Genomic DNA, 18212 nt, shown 5'->3' on the forward strand with positions numbered 1-18212 from the left:
CTGTGACATTGGCCTCTCTGGATTCGTATGTAGCCTCACGTCGATCCGTGTCTCGACGAAAAGGACAAGCCGATCTAACATCATACAGCACACAACTTTAAAGTAGTAACATAAAATGCTGCTGGTAAAGGACATCTAAGTGCTCTACCTTTTGCTGACGCAGCCATGGACTGTGCAAGCAATACTCCTGTGATGTCCATAATTGTCATTGCAATAGTTTCATAAAACCTTTAGGAACAGGATCTGACAAGCGTCGGCTCTCCGCGCGACAACTCAACATACAAATTGCTTTAGAAGAGAGAAAACAGATCTGGATACGACTGGTTAAACACATCTTCGTCGAAATGACTCGTAGCTTGAAACGAATAATTATAAGGCTGTACCACACGGGAATAGTATGATAGAGCTAATTGCGGATGAGAAGAAAATGTATTAGAAGAAACGCAGATGAGTTTAAAAATTGCTCAGCGTCTTCACGACGAAGGCAACATGAGATAAGTCAAATAATCTGGGCGAGGCAAGCAACATCAAAGTTGACAGTGCCGACGATTAGAATTTGTTAGGCCTATTTTCACTGCGTGAAGCATTAGGCCGAAATGATATTTGAGGCTCTGCGGCAATCTTCGCTGGGATTCGATTGTCTATCGGAACGATACCTGTAGCTCTAACAGGGACCCTCGACCTAAACGATTGTTTGTTTTCATTCACGAATGAATTTAGTCAATCGGATCAGACCGTGAATAATTAAATAAAGCTCAGTTTTATGTATACAATATTTAAAAAAAAGAATATAAGATGATACGGTAATACTTAGAATGATATTTATTTATAAACCCATTAAATTAACTATCAACAAAAGTGGTTCACTGGCAATACGCTTAGCCAATATACTTTATAGCAAGCAAGGCTTATTCCTGAATAGAATCACTCATATTGGTGTTGGGGACATCAAAGACAGGAGCTGAAAATCCTCAAACGTACATGTTCGCTATGTAGAATATTTCACTTCTAATTAATACACGGGATTTAATCAGTTTCTAATGATTGACCTCGACGTATCGATAGCTGAGCAGGAACTCGACAAAAGGACTCGAAGCGGTCGCTTCCTCAGAAATGATCGCTTCGGATCCACAAGGCTACCGACTATTTCGAGAGGATACATTTCTATTGACATCGTCTTGTCGTGTTTGATAAATTCGACCGAATTTACTTTGTCTAGTAAAGTAGTAGCAGAATCGTACTCGTCTATCAAAATGCAATTATCCTTCTTCTTCGTTTTGTTGTTAAAACCCTTCTCTAGTTGTAGAAGCACCTGTCAGATAATGGCTGGCGAAAGAAAAAGTTCATATGCTAACTTAAAAATGGGCATCATGCCTTACAAGCAAGTTATACGATATCGAATGTCTGGTTATACTTGTTGATCAGCACAATACAGATAACAGTGCGTGGGTATTCCTAAATATCTAAGGTTTAACTAGCGCATATTTTAAGTTAATTAATAAATGTACTGTTTTCAGTTTAACTTTCTATAAAGCGGTAGTTCAGCCTTGTCGTTGTAATAGAAGTTGTCCCTTGGAAGTAATCAGATATCGTACAAACAATGTGGTAGCAGGTCAAAGCAGCCGTGTCAGGACAGCTCGGCAATTCGACGTGCCTTAAGCATGACGGTCCTTTCTGTTTGCCTGCGAGTCTCCTTAAAGCTGCTTATTGGTGGCCCTAAAATCTATCATACCACATAACAATGGCAGGGGCATCTTTCGAAAAATGCCTCTGCTATTGTATTTGTTTTAGATAGTTTTGGCTGTAACGAAATGAAATTTGAAAGCTAAACAGAGCTTCATTTATGAAACACACAGAGCTTTAGCAATATAATACTATAATATATAGTTGCGTTTTTATAGTAATTATATCAGAACGAAATGCAAAAACTAAGCCACAGCGGCTTTTCCATAAACCCAATTTAAGCAAAGTGGTTAACCGTTAGGATTTTTGCATTTCTTTGTGTTTCCGATGCGGCCATCGCTCTCTGTAGGTGTGCCTTTAGCACTGTCTCCAGCGGTAACGGTGTCCTGTCGGTGGCTAAATGGAGCTAGAGATATTTCCACTTCGTGACGAAGAAGTGGACGATGACAGCGCCCTTATCGTTTTTGTTATTCGCCCCCATACGTAGGCAAACGTCCTAAGGCAAAATGAATGTTGACGATCGATTGGCGATAGCAAGTGAAGCTTAGTAGATAAGATCTTTTCTCAAAGGAGTCATTGCCTATCTATCTGCGAAAGAAGGGACCCTAGAAGGTACGAACGGAAAGGCCGGGTGAAGTGAAAGTAGTAGCAGCCATTTATCGATCTCTGTTTCGTTCGTTGGTTTACGCGACCTCAAAACGGTCGCTCGCCACGCCAACGTGAACGTAAACGGCGAGTTCGCTTTCTGCTGATATAGTGCCGGGGGCCTCAGATTCAGTGCTGAACAGACGGGGGTTAAATAACCTAAAGCATGTGAGGTGAACATTCGGTAGGCCATTACAAAGCTCCAGGTTGATCCTCTTTTTTTTTTTTTTTTTTTTTTTGTATTTTAAAGATGGCAGCCAAGAGTGTGAGTAAACGTTTGTTTGTTAGGCGCCAATACAATGGAAAAAAAATCGTTTATAAACAAAACTGATGCTGGTTCCACCCACTCTTTTGATTAGGCGAAAAGACAACTAAATGATAAACGAAGGTCAGAAACAAAAGCTCTTTCATGTGACTGCTTAATTATTCCTAAAATAAAAACAAAGATATGTACGTTTGTTTATGGTAAACGTAAGATCGGATCGCTGTCTTGTCTGGTGTCTCTACGTCCACTGCGCTGTGAAGTGTCATAAAGAATCGATGACGGTGTGCGGCATAAAGAGGGTTTCCGAAAAGCCAGTTATTTGTTGTTCCTGTCCTATCATAGATCCGGTGATATGAAATAATATGGTAGGAGTAAATGTTCTCGTTTGGCAAAAAAAGCTTTTCGGTAACTTTTCCTGTAATCATCACGTCCTGTCACAATTTATTGGAATCGTCAAGGCTTTTTCTGTAAAATTCTGCAATGTTCCGCTGAAGGCTTCAGAAAAGGTGTTATTTTTACGTTTTCCAGTACAGCTCCACATTTATTATGTATATATAACTGTTTTCTTACTTTTTTATTCGATGAATTAAATCCATAAAGGTGCGTGTAGGCTCTTGGCGAAACTCAGCTATGCAGATACTCGCCTGCATGTTTCATACATTGTATTCGAACAGTCTTAAGAGGAAAAGCTGTGTGCAGGACATCCTGGCGCACATACGCTAGAAAAGTACAGTTTCAATGTTGAAACGATAGCGGTATTTAGATTTACCAAATTCAACTAGTAGGAATAATCAGGCTCATTATAAGAACGTAACTCTTACAGAAGAATTACTATAAATGATATTCAGCAGGTCGCTTTACCAGCACATGTTTGACATCTTCACTATCCCTGAATGTCCTGATAGTCCTGATGTAGCATTCATGGAAAAATCAATTTAAAAAAGAAAAAAAAAGTTAGTTAAATTTCTTTTAACAGTAGAAGCGAATTCTATTATATTTTGGATTTTGCTGAAAAACACTCGTAATTGCCATTTTATCAAATATAACTGCAGACAGCGCCTTACTATTGACAGTCATGTGTAGGCGGCCTGTTAACATGTAGAAACGCCACTGTTACTGTTCACTACTTAAATATAATTCGAAGTGCGAACAAAGGTTATTAATACAATATTATTCACACAATTCATTCTTGTCATAGAGGCTGCTTTCTCTTTCTTTTCCTTCTATATGTATAATTTCAACAAGTATATAGGATCAGGCAGAAGTTTCGATCGAAATAAATATCAAAGCTTGTCACACCGAAATTATGTCGCACGTCAGTAACAGACCTACATACCCACATGTATCGTTGACTCATCAGAAAAACGTCCGAAACAGTGATGTGACTTAGGCTCCGCGCCATAGGATGACTTGGTTTAAAGTAAACACTGCGGACCTATCAATAATATAGGCGTTTAAGGCTCGACATGAACGACAAGTGTTTGATCGACAATAAAAAAAATTGTTTTGCTTAAAGCCTAACGCCCTATCATGGCTATCGCCTGACATAACTGCCGACTGTAAACTCTATACGTCGTTAACCCTTTAAATTATCTCAAAATATTCTAAGTCTGTGTTAAAACTATGTCAACTATGGCTTATGTACATATATTTAGCTAACCTGTGATACTAGCAGTATATAAAAAAAAATCATTGTACTGTATAGCCACTTCAGTAAGTTTTCTTTGTTTGTTTCCTCAAATTTCAATGCATAATATAGCAGTATAAGAAAAAAAAAAAAAAGGTACTGTCCCGTTGTGACCCAGAGATAACACTCTTTGTTTGATCAAGTGACTATACGGCATGTTTCCGCTTTTTCGCTGCTTCGTTACTTCAAGGAACTGCCTCGAGAGAAAGTAAATAGCCGAACGAAAAATTCCCATGGCTCACCAGTTTTTCTTTAGGATTTGCAGCAGAAATGGAAAGCCCAGCGGGGCCGTAGGCGGGAGTAAGTAAGAAAGCATACCCAAGCGAACACAGATCCTTACCAACATACGGGAAAGAGATCATCACTTGCTCTGCCCAGCCACTTCTGTTCAAAATAGAACATTCTCGAACTTTTTCACCGTTAGCTGAAGTTAAAAACCCGGTCGCGAACTGAGCGAAACTTATGTTTTCAGTGGTTTCGCGCACCTCGCTGACGTCCATCGTCGTAGCAAACGATGGCTACTTTTCAGTTTCACTGTCGATCTTTCATTGTACGGGACTCGCCTTGCGAATGTTAAAGTTCTCTTCCACGTCCATTCATTGTGGCAAAAATTTGTTCCGTAGATTCATCTCTTCATTCCTCTATGATGTGCTGTGTATCCGTTCATATGGTCTATCAAGCCATATTTTGTTATCGTAAATAACCTTTATCGACTGAAAGAGACGACCTTCTCGCTGTAAGCCACTACTATCGCTTAATATGCTGCTGTACCCGCCTTACCGTGTCGTCACTCCCATGCTAGATAAACTCGTTGTCGTCGTTGACCACCTACACTTCACTTCCCCAGCCCCCGAGACCCCCCCCCCCCCCCCCCCAGAAATGAATATCTCCACAATTTGTAAATATAGGAGTTACACATACACTAGCAATAACAGTAACGATTTCATTCATCCTCATAAAGCATCTGAGCTTACTTGATGACTCACAATACGCACGAAAACCAGTCTGAGGCCAATGTGTGAACAACACGTTGGCATTTCTTCAGGATTCGCCTTTTTTGGTGAATTCATTTTCTGCGTGGGGTTCTGGGCCCTGCCACCGAAATCGATGCCTGTAATGTTCTTATAATCGCATGCGCTGTCTCGACTTTGGCGGCTGCGGGTAGCAGATGCAATATAATGTGTGCACTGTACCCGTGACCTACCGAAAGACGCCGAAGGATGAAGGCGGCTTTGGGAGTTGCGAAGCCCTCAGAAGCGGATAACGATGCTGTTATATACAGGGGCATTTATTTTATGTGCAAGCGGTCGTATATTGCCAAGACAAAACAGGATAGAAAGCATGGCATAACAATAAAAGCGCACTACACTTCATACTCAACGGATTGATTACAACAAGTTACAGAAAATTGTTCGTAGCTGGATGTAAGATTCGTGGGCGGCAAATATACTCTTCCATTTATCGCAATGGCGGTACAATAGCATTTTGCAATAGAGATGCATCTCATTAGCACTGTTTTGTCTTCTGTACCCCCTAGAAACGGGCCAACGCGATGTAGCCACACACTTTCATAAAACTTCTTAAAAATCCGCTTGATGTCGCACTAGTCGTACGTGTTTGACCGAAAAAGCAACCGGCCACGTAAAGCTTTCTCAATCAAGATCAATTTTGTTGCATTCTCCTGATCTGTGTACAATACACCGTCTCTTTAATTCATTGTCTGTCGCACTTGTTTCCACTGAAGACCTAAATTAAGCCTGGTTCAACCTTCCGGTGTTTTTTTCGTCGGCGGCCAATAACGATTGAGCTGTCAGCGTCCATTTTCGTCTGGAGCCTTTTCGTAAACATCACAGACTTGTTTCATGACGATATAAGAAACACGGCGGCACCGTTCATCCCGGCGTGCCACACAGCACCCGCCGATGGTTATTAAGTTTTTGCTATTTTGCACAACTGCTTACATCCTACGCCGGCCAGAAAGTTCGCCGTAGACTTGACAACAGTTGACACTTACAGAATCCAGTAGCAGTACGATAAACCCAGATGTAAGATTACTGGGCATTCCAGTTCCGTGCCCTACTGCCGTGGACGATTCGACCCACTAACGTCTCACCAGATAAGCGTACCTTTAAAACATCGAATCTCAGTTATATTTCGTTTGACCTATGTTCATTTCGGTCGCGTAGATTTATTTGTGCCATCCGCGCTATATAGGACTGCTACTTCCGCCTGCGGTTGTTAGCTTAACTTATTCCCGTCCAAGTTATTACTCCAGGCTTGTTTACTATCCCAAATTAGGTTCTTATCATCTACACCTAACGCGGACCTTTTTAGAAGGCGCGAAGAAGGGCGAGTTCATCAAACGCTGCTATGACGCAACATGGCCTAATGCAGGAGACCACAACTGTGAAAAGCAGTACTTCTATGTGACGCTAAGGGTACTTCGGTACGACGCTAATTGGAAATAAATGACGGTTGCATGCCGCCATACGTTACCGATGTTGCTAACTATCCTGACTACTATTTTACTGGTTTTGCGTCTAGACACATTCAAGCGTCCGAACGCGTGCCTTGATCATTGCATCTTAGCCATTGTTTAGGACTTGTGCTTATCAGGTTTCATTGTTGCAAAGTTGCCCATCTCCTGTTCAGGTTTGACCATTTATCGCTTGATTATGATTGTCTTACGTACAGTCAACACATACCGATACGTCCTACACGACAGCGAACCAACTTTCCTCTGCCGGTATTTATCTAAACGTGTTAAGATAATATCATTAATTTTCTCCGTTGCCGATGGCAGCATATATCGATAACCTGAGACAGGGGTTAAAATTAGCGCGTCACCTCGGGGGCAGCGACGCAGCAGTCTATCCTGTGCGACCCACTACAGGGTAATGAATCGTACGCTGGTCACCGACGGGGAGTTGATGATGATCTTGCTCGGGTAATGCTGATGAGGCAACAGATCCGACAAGGACGATCAGTGCGTGGCTAACTCGTCGTGCCTATCTCCAGCCTGCTGTTTGCACTTCGTAGTGGTAGTTATTGATTAATCGTATGGCGCGGCCGTAACAGCAAACAGCGTTAATCAGTAAGGGAACATCGCTGGTATCGGTAACAGTCTGCGGGTAGCCATACGTTCGACGATCTGCCGCCGGCTTTCGGCAGCATCCAACGACGCAACGTCCAGCTCAAACGTCGGCGCTAAACTAGACATCGCCGCGATTTACCCACACGGGCAACATCCACGACATCATGTTCATTCGATAGATAGTAGCATTCATTGTTCGATCGGAACACTGGCGCCAGTTGATCGGTTGGTAATCGGCAACGATGACGATTAGTGCGCAAACCGTATGCGCTGAGCCCGCTAACTCGCGCGTCAGCAAAAGAGATGTGCAGCGAAATCCCCCTCGACGACAACAATAAGTGACCGATCGGCTGAACAGCGTCGTCTCCGACACCGGAAGAACGACAATAACACGTTTGAAGTATTTCCTGGTGGGCAGAGGCTGCATGGTAATTACGCTGGCTTGTCCAGTGCGATCACAACAGAAGAAGCTATAACTCCACCTATACCGACAAAGATTTGAGGGGTAGCTGTGGTGGTTCTGGTGCACAAAATTGAGTACAACGAAATAATCAAGACCGGCATTATGCAGGAAAGAATCTGAAGTTGACATAGCTGTAAGGAAGGCAGCTATTCGAAAATGAAGTTCAGCATGAAGGAGGTCAACTGTAGCATCGTTTTGTATGTGTCATCGAATCCTGTAATTGTGAACCATTGGATACTAAACGTAAGATGCGTCGGTGGTCCAAGAAAGAACACGTTAATATTCCCCGCGAAACAATACTCTACATAACTGGTGATATTTATTTTTACCTCAACAAACGTTAGTAGAGCCTTTTGTGATTGACTTTAAATAAAGTTCAAGTACTGCTAGAAAATAATTGCCCCGTAATTGACTGAGCAGTGTGTGTCGCATCGTTCTTTCTTTGTTTCAAAGTGATTTATTCGGAAGAGCCAATCATGTGGTGGTACTTCGGCTGGTTAGTATTTATCTATGTGCTTTTATGTGTTTGGCGGGACGTCCGTGCTCTGCTGGATATATCGACGGTAGGTTGCCAATGGCATTGAAAACAAACCAGAGTGATTTGTGCATGACTCACTGGGAGAGTGCACTTAATGAGAGTTCCATACGTTGCCAAACGGAAAGCACAAACTCTACTACCAGGCATAGTATATGACCCGCTTCCATTACAAACGTAAAATAAACAACGTATACAATCTATCATACATTAGTACACATATCGGACACATAACTTGGTTGGCCACTGGAAATCCACTGATTTGAGCTACATGATCATCATAAAGTTTAAATAATCCATTCTTTTTTGGCGCTTGCCTTTGCTTGATCCCTGCGATAAGATTCTGTACAAACCTCTCGCATGTTTTACACCTATCTCATATATATATATATATATATATATATATATATATATATATATTCAGAAAAACGTCCAGCTCCGCCGAGACGTTCATGTGTGAATCTGTCGATGACGTTCTACGGCCAGACTCCTCAGGGTTACGAACGTCGCACAAAGTCTGTCTTATTTCTCAGATAATCTGCACTTAGTTGCCTCTTTGTAGACAGCACAAGCCTGCTAACTTATCATAGGTCTGTTTTTGGGTTCTACGCCTCCTATCTTGGTATGGAATACTTATTCAAACTGATTCGTCTTCTGTTCACCCTTTCTATTTGCATGATAATAAAGCCTGTTAACAACGAAGTCCGCCACTGAAATAATAAGGATAACGGTGAAATACTCACGATGCTATTGAACATAAAGCTCTGCATTTACGTAGTAAATATCATTTTTTTCTGTCAGGCCTCTGTTTACAATGTGCTACTTTATGTATTATTAATTTTCGTCTTCGGTCTTATTCGAATGGCGAAAGCATGCGCAAAAACACATGGATATTTAGTATGAACATTGTGGCAGATGCAATGAACCAGGCATATTGCGCGCGGTCAAATACACAAAGGGTCAATAAAATGGGACCCATCAAAAAATTACAGGGTTTCCTTAACGTTCATTGCGTTCATAAGGAGCAGTTCGTTCGGTCAACAACAGAATCCAAGCATGTCTTACCGAAGTTAAGATTTTATGTACAATCCTCCGGTTCACCAAAACTCATTAAAATTTGAACACTGTTTTTATGATGTACACATACACGGTGTATGTTTAACATTATCTTCCGAAACTTCAAGCAGAACTCCGCTGTCAAACCTAGGAAAGCCGCGTATAACCGGGTGGTATTTTCTCGTACCTTAGATAAGTGTATTTTCTAATCGTAATCTTTCCGTTCGAGTTTTAAGCCTGCGAACTTTCTACCTTGTCTCGCATATCCTCTTCATTTTATTGAACGATATTTAATTTATTGACCATCAGTTGAAAGACAAATCATTCGTTCACAGATTCCGCCGCCGCCACTACCGTTATGAAACAAACTAGTAATAAAAACATCTCGTAGCACCCAATTAGGTGCCACTCTCGAAATTGCTACGGGATATCTGATTGAACCATATCTATAGGCCATATTGGACAGATGGATTTAATGACTGTCTCAATCTAGCAAAGTCTACTAAGTGTAAGAACCAGCTTATCTCAGCAGATCTATCCGCAGAATCAGCAGATCTAATCGCAGCTAATGCATTAGAACGGTAAATAAGCTGACATTTTTCTTTGGAACTACACATGCTGGCCCGTCTGCTCTACGGGTACAACAGAGCTTTACAATAAAACAAATGTTAACGTAGACAAATAGTTAAAAGGCACCAATTTTAAATGCTCGAGTATCATGCGGTGTTAGTAAGTTCAAACTAGTACGATAACTTACTCGCATCGTTGTTATAGACCCGTAAAGGGACAGAGCAGTAAATAGATTATAGCCTATTTTCTAGTAGCTGCGACCTCTGCTTCAGCTGTTTTTTTTTAACAGAATCGTTACTTTGAAGTAGCACTTTCCGCAACAAAGTGGTATATACTCTGATCTTGTTTTGATTTTTCTTTTAATTTGAGGCAATTTAATACCCGCAGACAATACTGTGATCATTTCTAATATTGATGAGCATAGACCGCTCATCTTTTGCGTAGAGACGATTTGAGCATAAAGGATTTTTGGGAAAAATGCGCTTTGTTTGTAATATGTCCTCAATTGTAGATTACAGGTAATGGTTTATGTACATTTACCTGTCCTTAGGAAATGGATATTGCCAATTTCGTGAAGAAAAAAATAATGACAATACGGTTGTGCCTATCTAATAAGGACAGTGTTACGCCTAACCTTTGCTTCATATCTCATAGAACGAGATGTATGCACTCGCTATGCCTTCAAAGCTTCCTACGAAGTGGCCATGATACAAGTACTAAATGAAATATATATGATAAGCTGCTCTATGTACTATATGGTATAACCTAATATAGCATATTGTATATAATAAATCATGATGAAAACGTTTAAAGTAATCAAACGATGAAGGAAGCGATATTTGACAAGGGCATTTATCCACTTCACGGTAGTAGCCATTGTACAGGCCGCCGTGCGGTTAAATCATTCATCACGTTTACCGTTCGTTCTACAGCCGTTCAACGACGACAGTTCGTTTTTCGCCAGGCGTCAACGACCATTTTTATAAGGTGGTGAAAGCTTAGTCCGGTGAGGCGGGGGCTGTCCGGCGGCCTTTTTCGCTCTCCGCCCCCATCTACGGTACGCCATGCCGCATTGTTAGACGCCTCGCGACAAACGAAGATGGATTTAGCAACGAAAACGCTTACCAGTTCTTTGTTCCGTCTCGCTATATGCTTACCGCCAATGGGTTTTGTTGTCGCTTCGATTTCCACTAGCCGTAGGCTCGAACGGGGGAAAATCTAGCAATGACAGAGCAGTTCCACTCAGCAGGCAACAGACTGTAGCAGCATTAGCAACTGTAACCTTTACTTTTTTCATTGAAAGCGGCTTAGTCGCTCCTCGTCATTATTGTTATAAGATGAATACCTGTTGTGAGTGGCTGTCGTATACCACGCTAAGCTCTGCAACTCCGTGATAACCGTTGTCTCGTCTGATTGAACGGCTATAGCCAGCGTCAGACAAACGGTCGTGCACCTACTGACATTCATGAAATCCAGCCAAATTAAAGTTATCAACTAGTTGAAAATCCTCCCAAAACCGATCAAACGACCTAAAAAAGGTTTCCAAGAGTTATCCACCAGACTGTGAATATTACCCGCAAGCAAGGAAGCTCTCGGTGACGGGCGAAGGACCCAGAAACTATACATACAACATAGTCTACCTGAATCGTTCTATTTTGCCATAGGGATAATGGTGGCTGTCGGGTAAAATAGTGATTGTGTCAATATAACTGGTAATGTTTTTGGTGTTTAGACGAAATGTTTAGTTCCATACGTATGCTACCACCGCTAAACGTTTGAATATATCGGTTTAAATTCTGAGAACAGCTAGAGATTCATATTATTTTGATATCAATCTCTCAGTTTTTATCAGCATACCTATCTATCATCACTCGTATAGAGAGTTTCTTTCGGGTCTACCGCTTCGGGTTGGACCGTAGCAAAAGTATTGACCGTTTCTTCATCTAAATGATTTTCAAGTCACGCACCTCAGGGTAGCCGTTGCTATCATTTCAAAGCAGAGATTTGACGGTAGTAGATGTGCTAAAATATTTGAAATTTCTTTTTTCAGATATAAGATAGAGTGTTCTAAGAATAAGTACATTTTTTTTGCAAAAATTTAGTAATTTTACAACTTTGTTGCGGTAAAGGTACACATTCTGTTTGAGCCCATAAAAAAAATTGCGTTGCTTATAATTAAGATACGTTGTCGGAGGAAAAATACAAACATGGTCTTATCATGTAACTTTCTTCTAGAAATCTTGACATGAAAGATGGTCCCATAATGATTAATCAATTATGAAAAAATTGATGAAATTATTGTTAAAGTAAAAAATTGAGCAAGATCGACAGATGAGTAGCCATCATATGGCCGAGGAGCTAAACATCCACCACGACATAGTCTTTAACCAGATAGAAAAAGGCTCCAAAAAGAGGCCGATGTCACACGAATTGACGTAAAATAATTAATTCGATTGTACTTTCACCCATAAAATTCTATGGAAACGCAACAGGATCAAGCTTTTTTTTTTAAAGCGGTCGATCATGGATTATAAAGAGCAGGTTATTTATGAAAATAATATATAAATAAAAATTAATCCACAACCTATGGTAAAGCCCAAACTGACGTCAAAGATGGTTATATTTTGTATTTTATCAGACTGCAGTGAGTTTTTGCCGGCAGACGAAATCACTGATTTGGACCTCCACGGCCAACAGCTAACAGGATTACGACAAGACCCAGAAAAAACTGGACCAGGCTAGTAAACAGAAAATAGGTATCGCCGTTCACGATAACAATGTTAGACCACAGACATATTTAGCTATCTGAAAAAAATTAATAGGAAACTTCAATGCATCCACCGTATAGCCCGCATCTGGCTGGCACTATCCGACTATCATCTATTTCGGTGTTTGCAGAAATTTCCTAATAATGTTTATTAAATTTCAGTTAAGGAATACTAAAATTAACCACTCATTACAATTTTTGGGTAAGAAACCGGAGAAATTATGGTGTCACTAAAAGGATGCTAGAAGATCATCAATAAAAAATTCCTACTATCACATTTAGTTTAGTGACGATATTTTAAAACGAAAAAAAAAAAGGCGTTTGCTTCAATTTTGGCTTTAAAATGTTATTTTTTTCGACAGCCTAATAGATGTACATACACAAATACATAAACGTGAACACCTATGAGAAAATAATTGTTGGTCTGCGTCAGCTGGAAAAGTCTTGATTTGCTGGCCACAGCTAATCAGCCATTACTAATCGCTTGATTTTCGTAAACGGTCTCTCACAGTGCGTCTTTCGTTTCCCGTTCCGTGCGATCTAGGATATGACTATAGCAAGTAGAGTTTTCAGTAACAATCAGAACCGCCTACCACGCCATGGTACATTAATTGAACGAATTAACCAAAAAGGCAGATCCTTAGCGTCTCTGGACATATAAAAGAATAAAAATTCCCAGGAATACTAGAAGGTCAATAAAGACTATCAAGTGTGGTTCGGTAAACAATGCCGTCTCACCTGTGGTTCTTCGAAAATACGTATATACAGCCGAAAAGCGATACACTATGCTGTAAATTTATGCTGTGGGTAGTCACTACATGTTTAAGCCAAGGAATCGTGTTTTTCTGTTTTACTAGACATATGACTTTCTATTAATGAAAATTGACGCTGATCAAGTAGCGTCAAATTGAACAAAATTAGCCATTAAGATCGAACAGTGGCGTTAAGTAGTTTCATTGGCCGTTCCTGTTCATGGTGGGTCAGCACTGGCGAATCTCAGATCGCTAAATTGGGTCCTTTTTATTCACGGTCGTATTACTTCCTCCAATTCAATCACAACAGAAGTTTGTACCTTTGTAGGACGCGGCTCACAACGGAGTCGCGTCGCCGGAGCGGTGGTTCTATCGACAACTGATTATATATGTCCTAAAAATTACTTAAGCCTACTGGTCTCTGTCCTGGCAGCTCGTTGATTACATATACACATCCTGATGTGCCACAATCTATCGATTTGTCTATGAATATCACTGAAATGCCTTTTGTAGAAGAAAAAAAAACAAAGAGGTAAGTAATAACCTACAACTCTTTCAGTTTGACAGAGAAGGAATGGACGGCATGATTAGAAGGTTCAACGTTTTTTTTTATGAGTCTGCTCTCAAGCTGTCATTCATGAGAAAGTTTGTTCGTATCGAGCTAGACAAGACGACTATTTCAGTAGATTATTTGATATTATATATATATATATATATATATATATATAACCGGTGAGTACGGCAGGCTTTGCTTTTAGGTATTTGTGTGTACAACAGTGCAAGACTTCCACGAGCGTTCTTTTATCGCGCTACTGATTATAGTCACGTGGGAGGTAAGCTTCGAGAGCTAAAGATGAAGGATTTCGGTTTTTGCGGTTTCAAACCTATGAGATATATATATATATATATATATATCGCAACGATGTACAATTCCACTACGGCGTTTGCGTTAAGGAACAAATATTAATACACTATTCTGTTAGGTCGTCTCTATAGGTTAATCGTTCATAGCACTGCGTTAACCGTTCGAGAAACTCAACCTATATTTGTTCAAAATATTATTAGTTTAACGTCTGTCAATGAAAACAATGACGGTAAACAATGGAGGCTTCTCTCAGCTTTCAAAATACGTCATCAAGCGGTAGGATGAGTGTTAAGGATGCACGTTATTATCTCAGATACCGCCCGACATATTTGTCCATTGAACTGATACGAAACAAGCTATGGTATCGACTGGCGATCTTCGATAATTTTCCTAAGTGCTCAGTTTATTTTGATAGAAATACAGGGTTATGATGAGTATATATTGTAGTAGGCTATCTTAGATATGCGAGCTCCACGAAACAATGTTTCAATTACGCACATTGTTAAGTACATGGTGTTTAAGTTCTGGCAGTATAGCTGACTCGTGTGTTTTTAAGAATAATCAATGGCACCAGCATCTGCTATGCGACAAAGATGAAAAATTATTTTGTGCCAAACTTAGCGGTATTCTAGCATATAGAACATTTTTCTTTCAAGGCCATGTAAGATCAAATATACCAAGCATAAAAAGAATCTAACTTATCTAAGCGTAGTTCAATAAACTTGAAGTCGAGATTGTTTCTTGATTGCGTTTTTTTCTGTGTGTGTGTGTGTGTGTGTTTAGGTGCCGTCAGCGGGCGAATCATCAGCTTCAGTGGCATCGCCTGTCTCTTTATCGGCGGAGCGTGATATCCACCTGCACTGCGAGAACTGCATTAACGTCGGCACTTGCCACGACTCCACTTGTCCGATCGTGCCGTGCGACTGTGGACACAAACTACACGAGTGCAAACTCGAAGACCACGCCCTTCTCTGTCGTGAGGCCGATTTCAAAGTATGTACAAGGATTGGCCAACAATGGCAACAGTCAGATCACACCCCCCCCCCCCCCCCCCAATTAGATGCAACAGGCCCGCCGCTTTTGGCAGCTTTGGCTTGTAATGGCCTTAAGTGATATTTTTCTATTGATAAACGGTCAGCATCCAAGTGCCGCGCCATCGTTTCTCCTCATGTTATTATTGTGGTATAACTACGTTGAAGCGAATGACCCATTTCTATCAGACGTGAATTGTTAAAGTATTTTGATCAAACTTAACCAATCCTACCCATTTCAATAGTTCTGTAAAAACAGTGATTATTTAAATAGTAAACTAACATCCTATACATTTTAACTGGGATCGCACAGTCGAATAACAGGAAGTGATCCACACCTGCCGGCCTCAATGAACTTGTGTACATCAACTATAATACGATTAATTGGGCCTAGGAGACGAGAAACGTCCTCAAGCATCCTTAAAACGATAGAACATCGTTAGACGTAGGACTATGCAATAGCAATTCTTTCTAAAACCTTTCCATTGTGATCCAGCATTGCGACCTTAATTTCGCAAATGTTCAATATTGCCGGGTGCAGATTCGCTTCTGTATGGGTCTTCAACATTTTCGAATGAGCGAAAGGCGCTTTCAATTGATTTATGTTCGGCATTATCGGAATATTTGATCTTATATCATCTTTTCTTCGCACCGATTATAATTTCAAAAGATATTCCCTCTGCTGTTTCGTGATTCTGCTTTGGAAAGCGTTTATAAGGGTCGATGATAAAATGAGCGTCGTCCCTCTAAAAAGCCTCATGGGCACGGGGCTCTAATCGACCGTCTTTAATGTATGTCTTCAGAAAGAAAAACCGGTGTGCTAAAATCAAATATTCTTAATTCGGACTATGGTCAAATACGTAAATTGATCATTATTTTCTATTTTCAGCAGAGATTTATCTACGGTATATTATAAAGCCCTTCAAAAAAATACAGATAATTTTATATTCAGTTTATATATTTACTTGACAAAGATGTGAATGAAAGATGATGACGATATGGCACGTATGAAAGATGCGCCCTTCAGCCTTCTGGAAAACTTACTGTCCGATCGAACTTGGCCTGCGTTAGGTTTTATTATTTAAGGATCTCTATTTGGAACAACTAATAAAAATAAACGCTATTTCATAGTGACCCATGACCGCATGTATTGATAAAACGCAAAATAGAGAAGATACGTATCTGTCACGCTTCACACGTCGTAGGCTTTAATTAGAAGTTGTTAGAATATTAATAATAATAGTACAGACATTAAAAGTCCTTGCTGCTTTCCAGCCCCAACGCTTTATGTACGTCCATTTCAGATGCCCAAAACAAGTGGGGAATTGCAATGCGCAATTTGTCTAGACTTGCGCTGATGAACTATTCTAGTCCCTGTTTACATCTGTTCCCATATTTTCTGTCGGTCTCTGTCGTCAGTATGTGTGTGCGCGATTATAAGCAAGTTTCTGATTTCTATTAATTTGCTCCTTTTTCCAAAATTAACATCATTGCGTTTTGGTGACACTGCTCGCCTCCCTAGGCTAACTGACCGAAGTTACGCACAGATGGGAGTCTGATCGTCAGATTCGTGACTCTGATAGTAGCAAAAAAAACCTTTATGCGTTCGTAGCCGCTAATATCAGCAAGAGCCTCTCACGATCAGTGATCCGTTGTAGCTTTTTCATGAACTCCTTATTCCTGAACACTCACAAAGGAAATACAGCACGAAGAAAGAAGCTTATTTCGGGCTGCATCATGTTCAACATACAATTATAGAGAGCACAGACACGTGCACATACTCTGCTATAACATGCGTTCTCGTTGTACGCTTGTTGTGGATAGCAGCTAACTCTGACCATAGAGTCCACTGTTAAGTTGAATAGAATTAACAAATTACCAGTAAAACGCATACGTTGTACTGTAATACATAACGATTAAACAGCAGTTGACGGACACCTGTGAAATAGACCAGTGTCTATGTGTTAACAGTTATAGCAAAGAATTACATAAAAATCTTCTTCGTATATCTATAAAATAGGTGTGAGGGACATGATCCGCATTTATAAGCTAGTATAACCTTGGTATGTGAGAAATCAAGCAATCGAAGATTTCCCACAATTGTTTCGTGTGTAATCGCCCGCTTGATTTTGGATGAGTAGCATTAGATGAGAAGTAACCAGGAAGTTTTTTATTCAGCTCCTTCACTCAGATGGATGTCGGTGGTCCAGTCGCTTGGTAACTGGGCGGTAATGAACTTATTTAGCTAAGACCTGAGCAGTCAAGCCAGCGACAATTGCTCATCAGTCACAGCTGTCCGATGTCACAGACGGCTAAACACGATCAAAAATAAACGAGGAGAAGTAACGCGATTCCAACGCGTAACCATCTTCCGATAGCTACTGCTGCTACTACTACTACTACTACAATTCTACCGCTATTATATAAACTTGAAAGTGGCAAACAAAGTTTAATATCGTGGGGTCAGCTTAGGGTTTAAGATGGCCGAATAGGTCAGGAGCGGGAGGATACCTGTACGAGCAGATAAGCTGCGAGCTGAGCCCTACCTTGAGCAAGAGATGCGTACATATGCTAACGACGGACTTCCTTACAGCTGATGGCTTGCAAATTAAATGATGATTAAACAGTCTGTTTTCTATAAAATCATATATGCTGTTTATCTTCTGAAGGGTACATTCTATAAATATAATGGGGTAACGCTAATTACTTCTGTTGCCAAGGCGGCCTAACTGTTTGTTTTAATGTTATCGCGTAAAAACTGTTCGTTGGACCAGTTTTTGGCATAGGTGTTTTTGCTTT

At 40.5% G+C, this 18212-nt stretch overlaps 1 protein-coding gene across 10 annotated transcripts in view; it reads left to right on the forward strand.

The window, feature by feature from the left end:
• Positions 1 to 18212, forward strand: part of LOC111259178 (uncharacterized) — a 132506-nt gene that overhangs the window by 36539 nt on the left and 77755 nt on the right. For 9 of the 10 annotated variants that reach the window (XR_002679457.2, XM_022830957.2, XM_022830951.2 and 6 more), the window contains exon 2: positions 15166 to 15375. Coding sequence is in view for 9 of the 10 variants with exons in the window: in XM_022830957.2 (XP_022686692.1) it covers positions 15166 to 15375 (210 nt within the window). In the remaining variant the exon portion in view is untranslated. Of the gene's footprint in view, positions 1 to 8279; positions 8401 to 15165; positions 15376 to 18212 lie in introns of those variants that run through there. The other variant, XM_022830954.2, reaches the window with a different exon arrangement.

Source organism: Varroa jacobsoni, unplaced genomic scaffold (genome assembly GCF_002532875.2).
Source record: "Varroa jacobsoni isolate VJ856 unplaced genomic scaffold, vjacob_1.0 scaffold_302, whole genome shotgun sequence".
Classification (NCBI taxonomy): domain Eukaryota; kingdom Metazoa; phylum Arthropoda; class Arachnida; order Mesostigmata; family Varroidae; genus Varroa; species Varroa jacobsoni.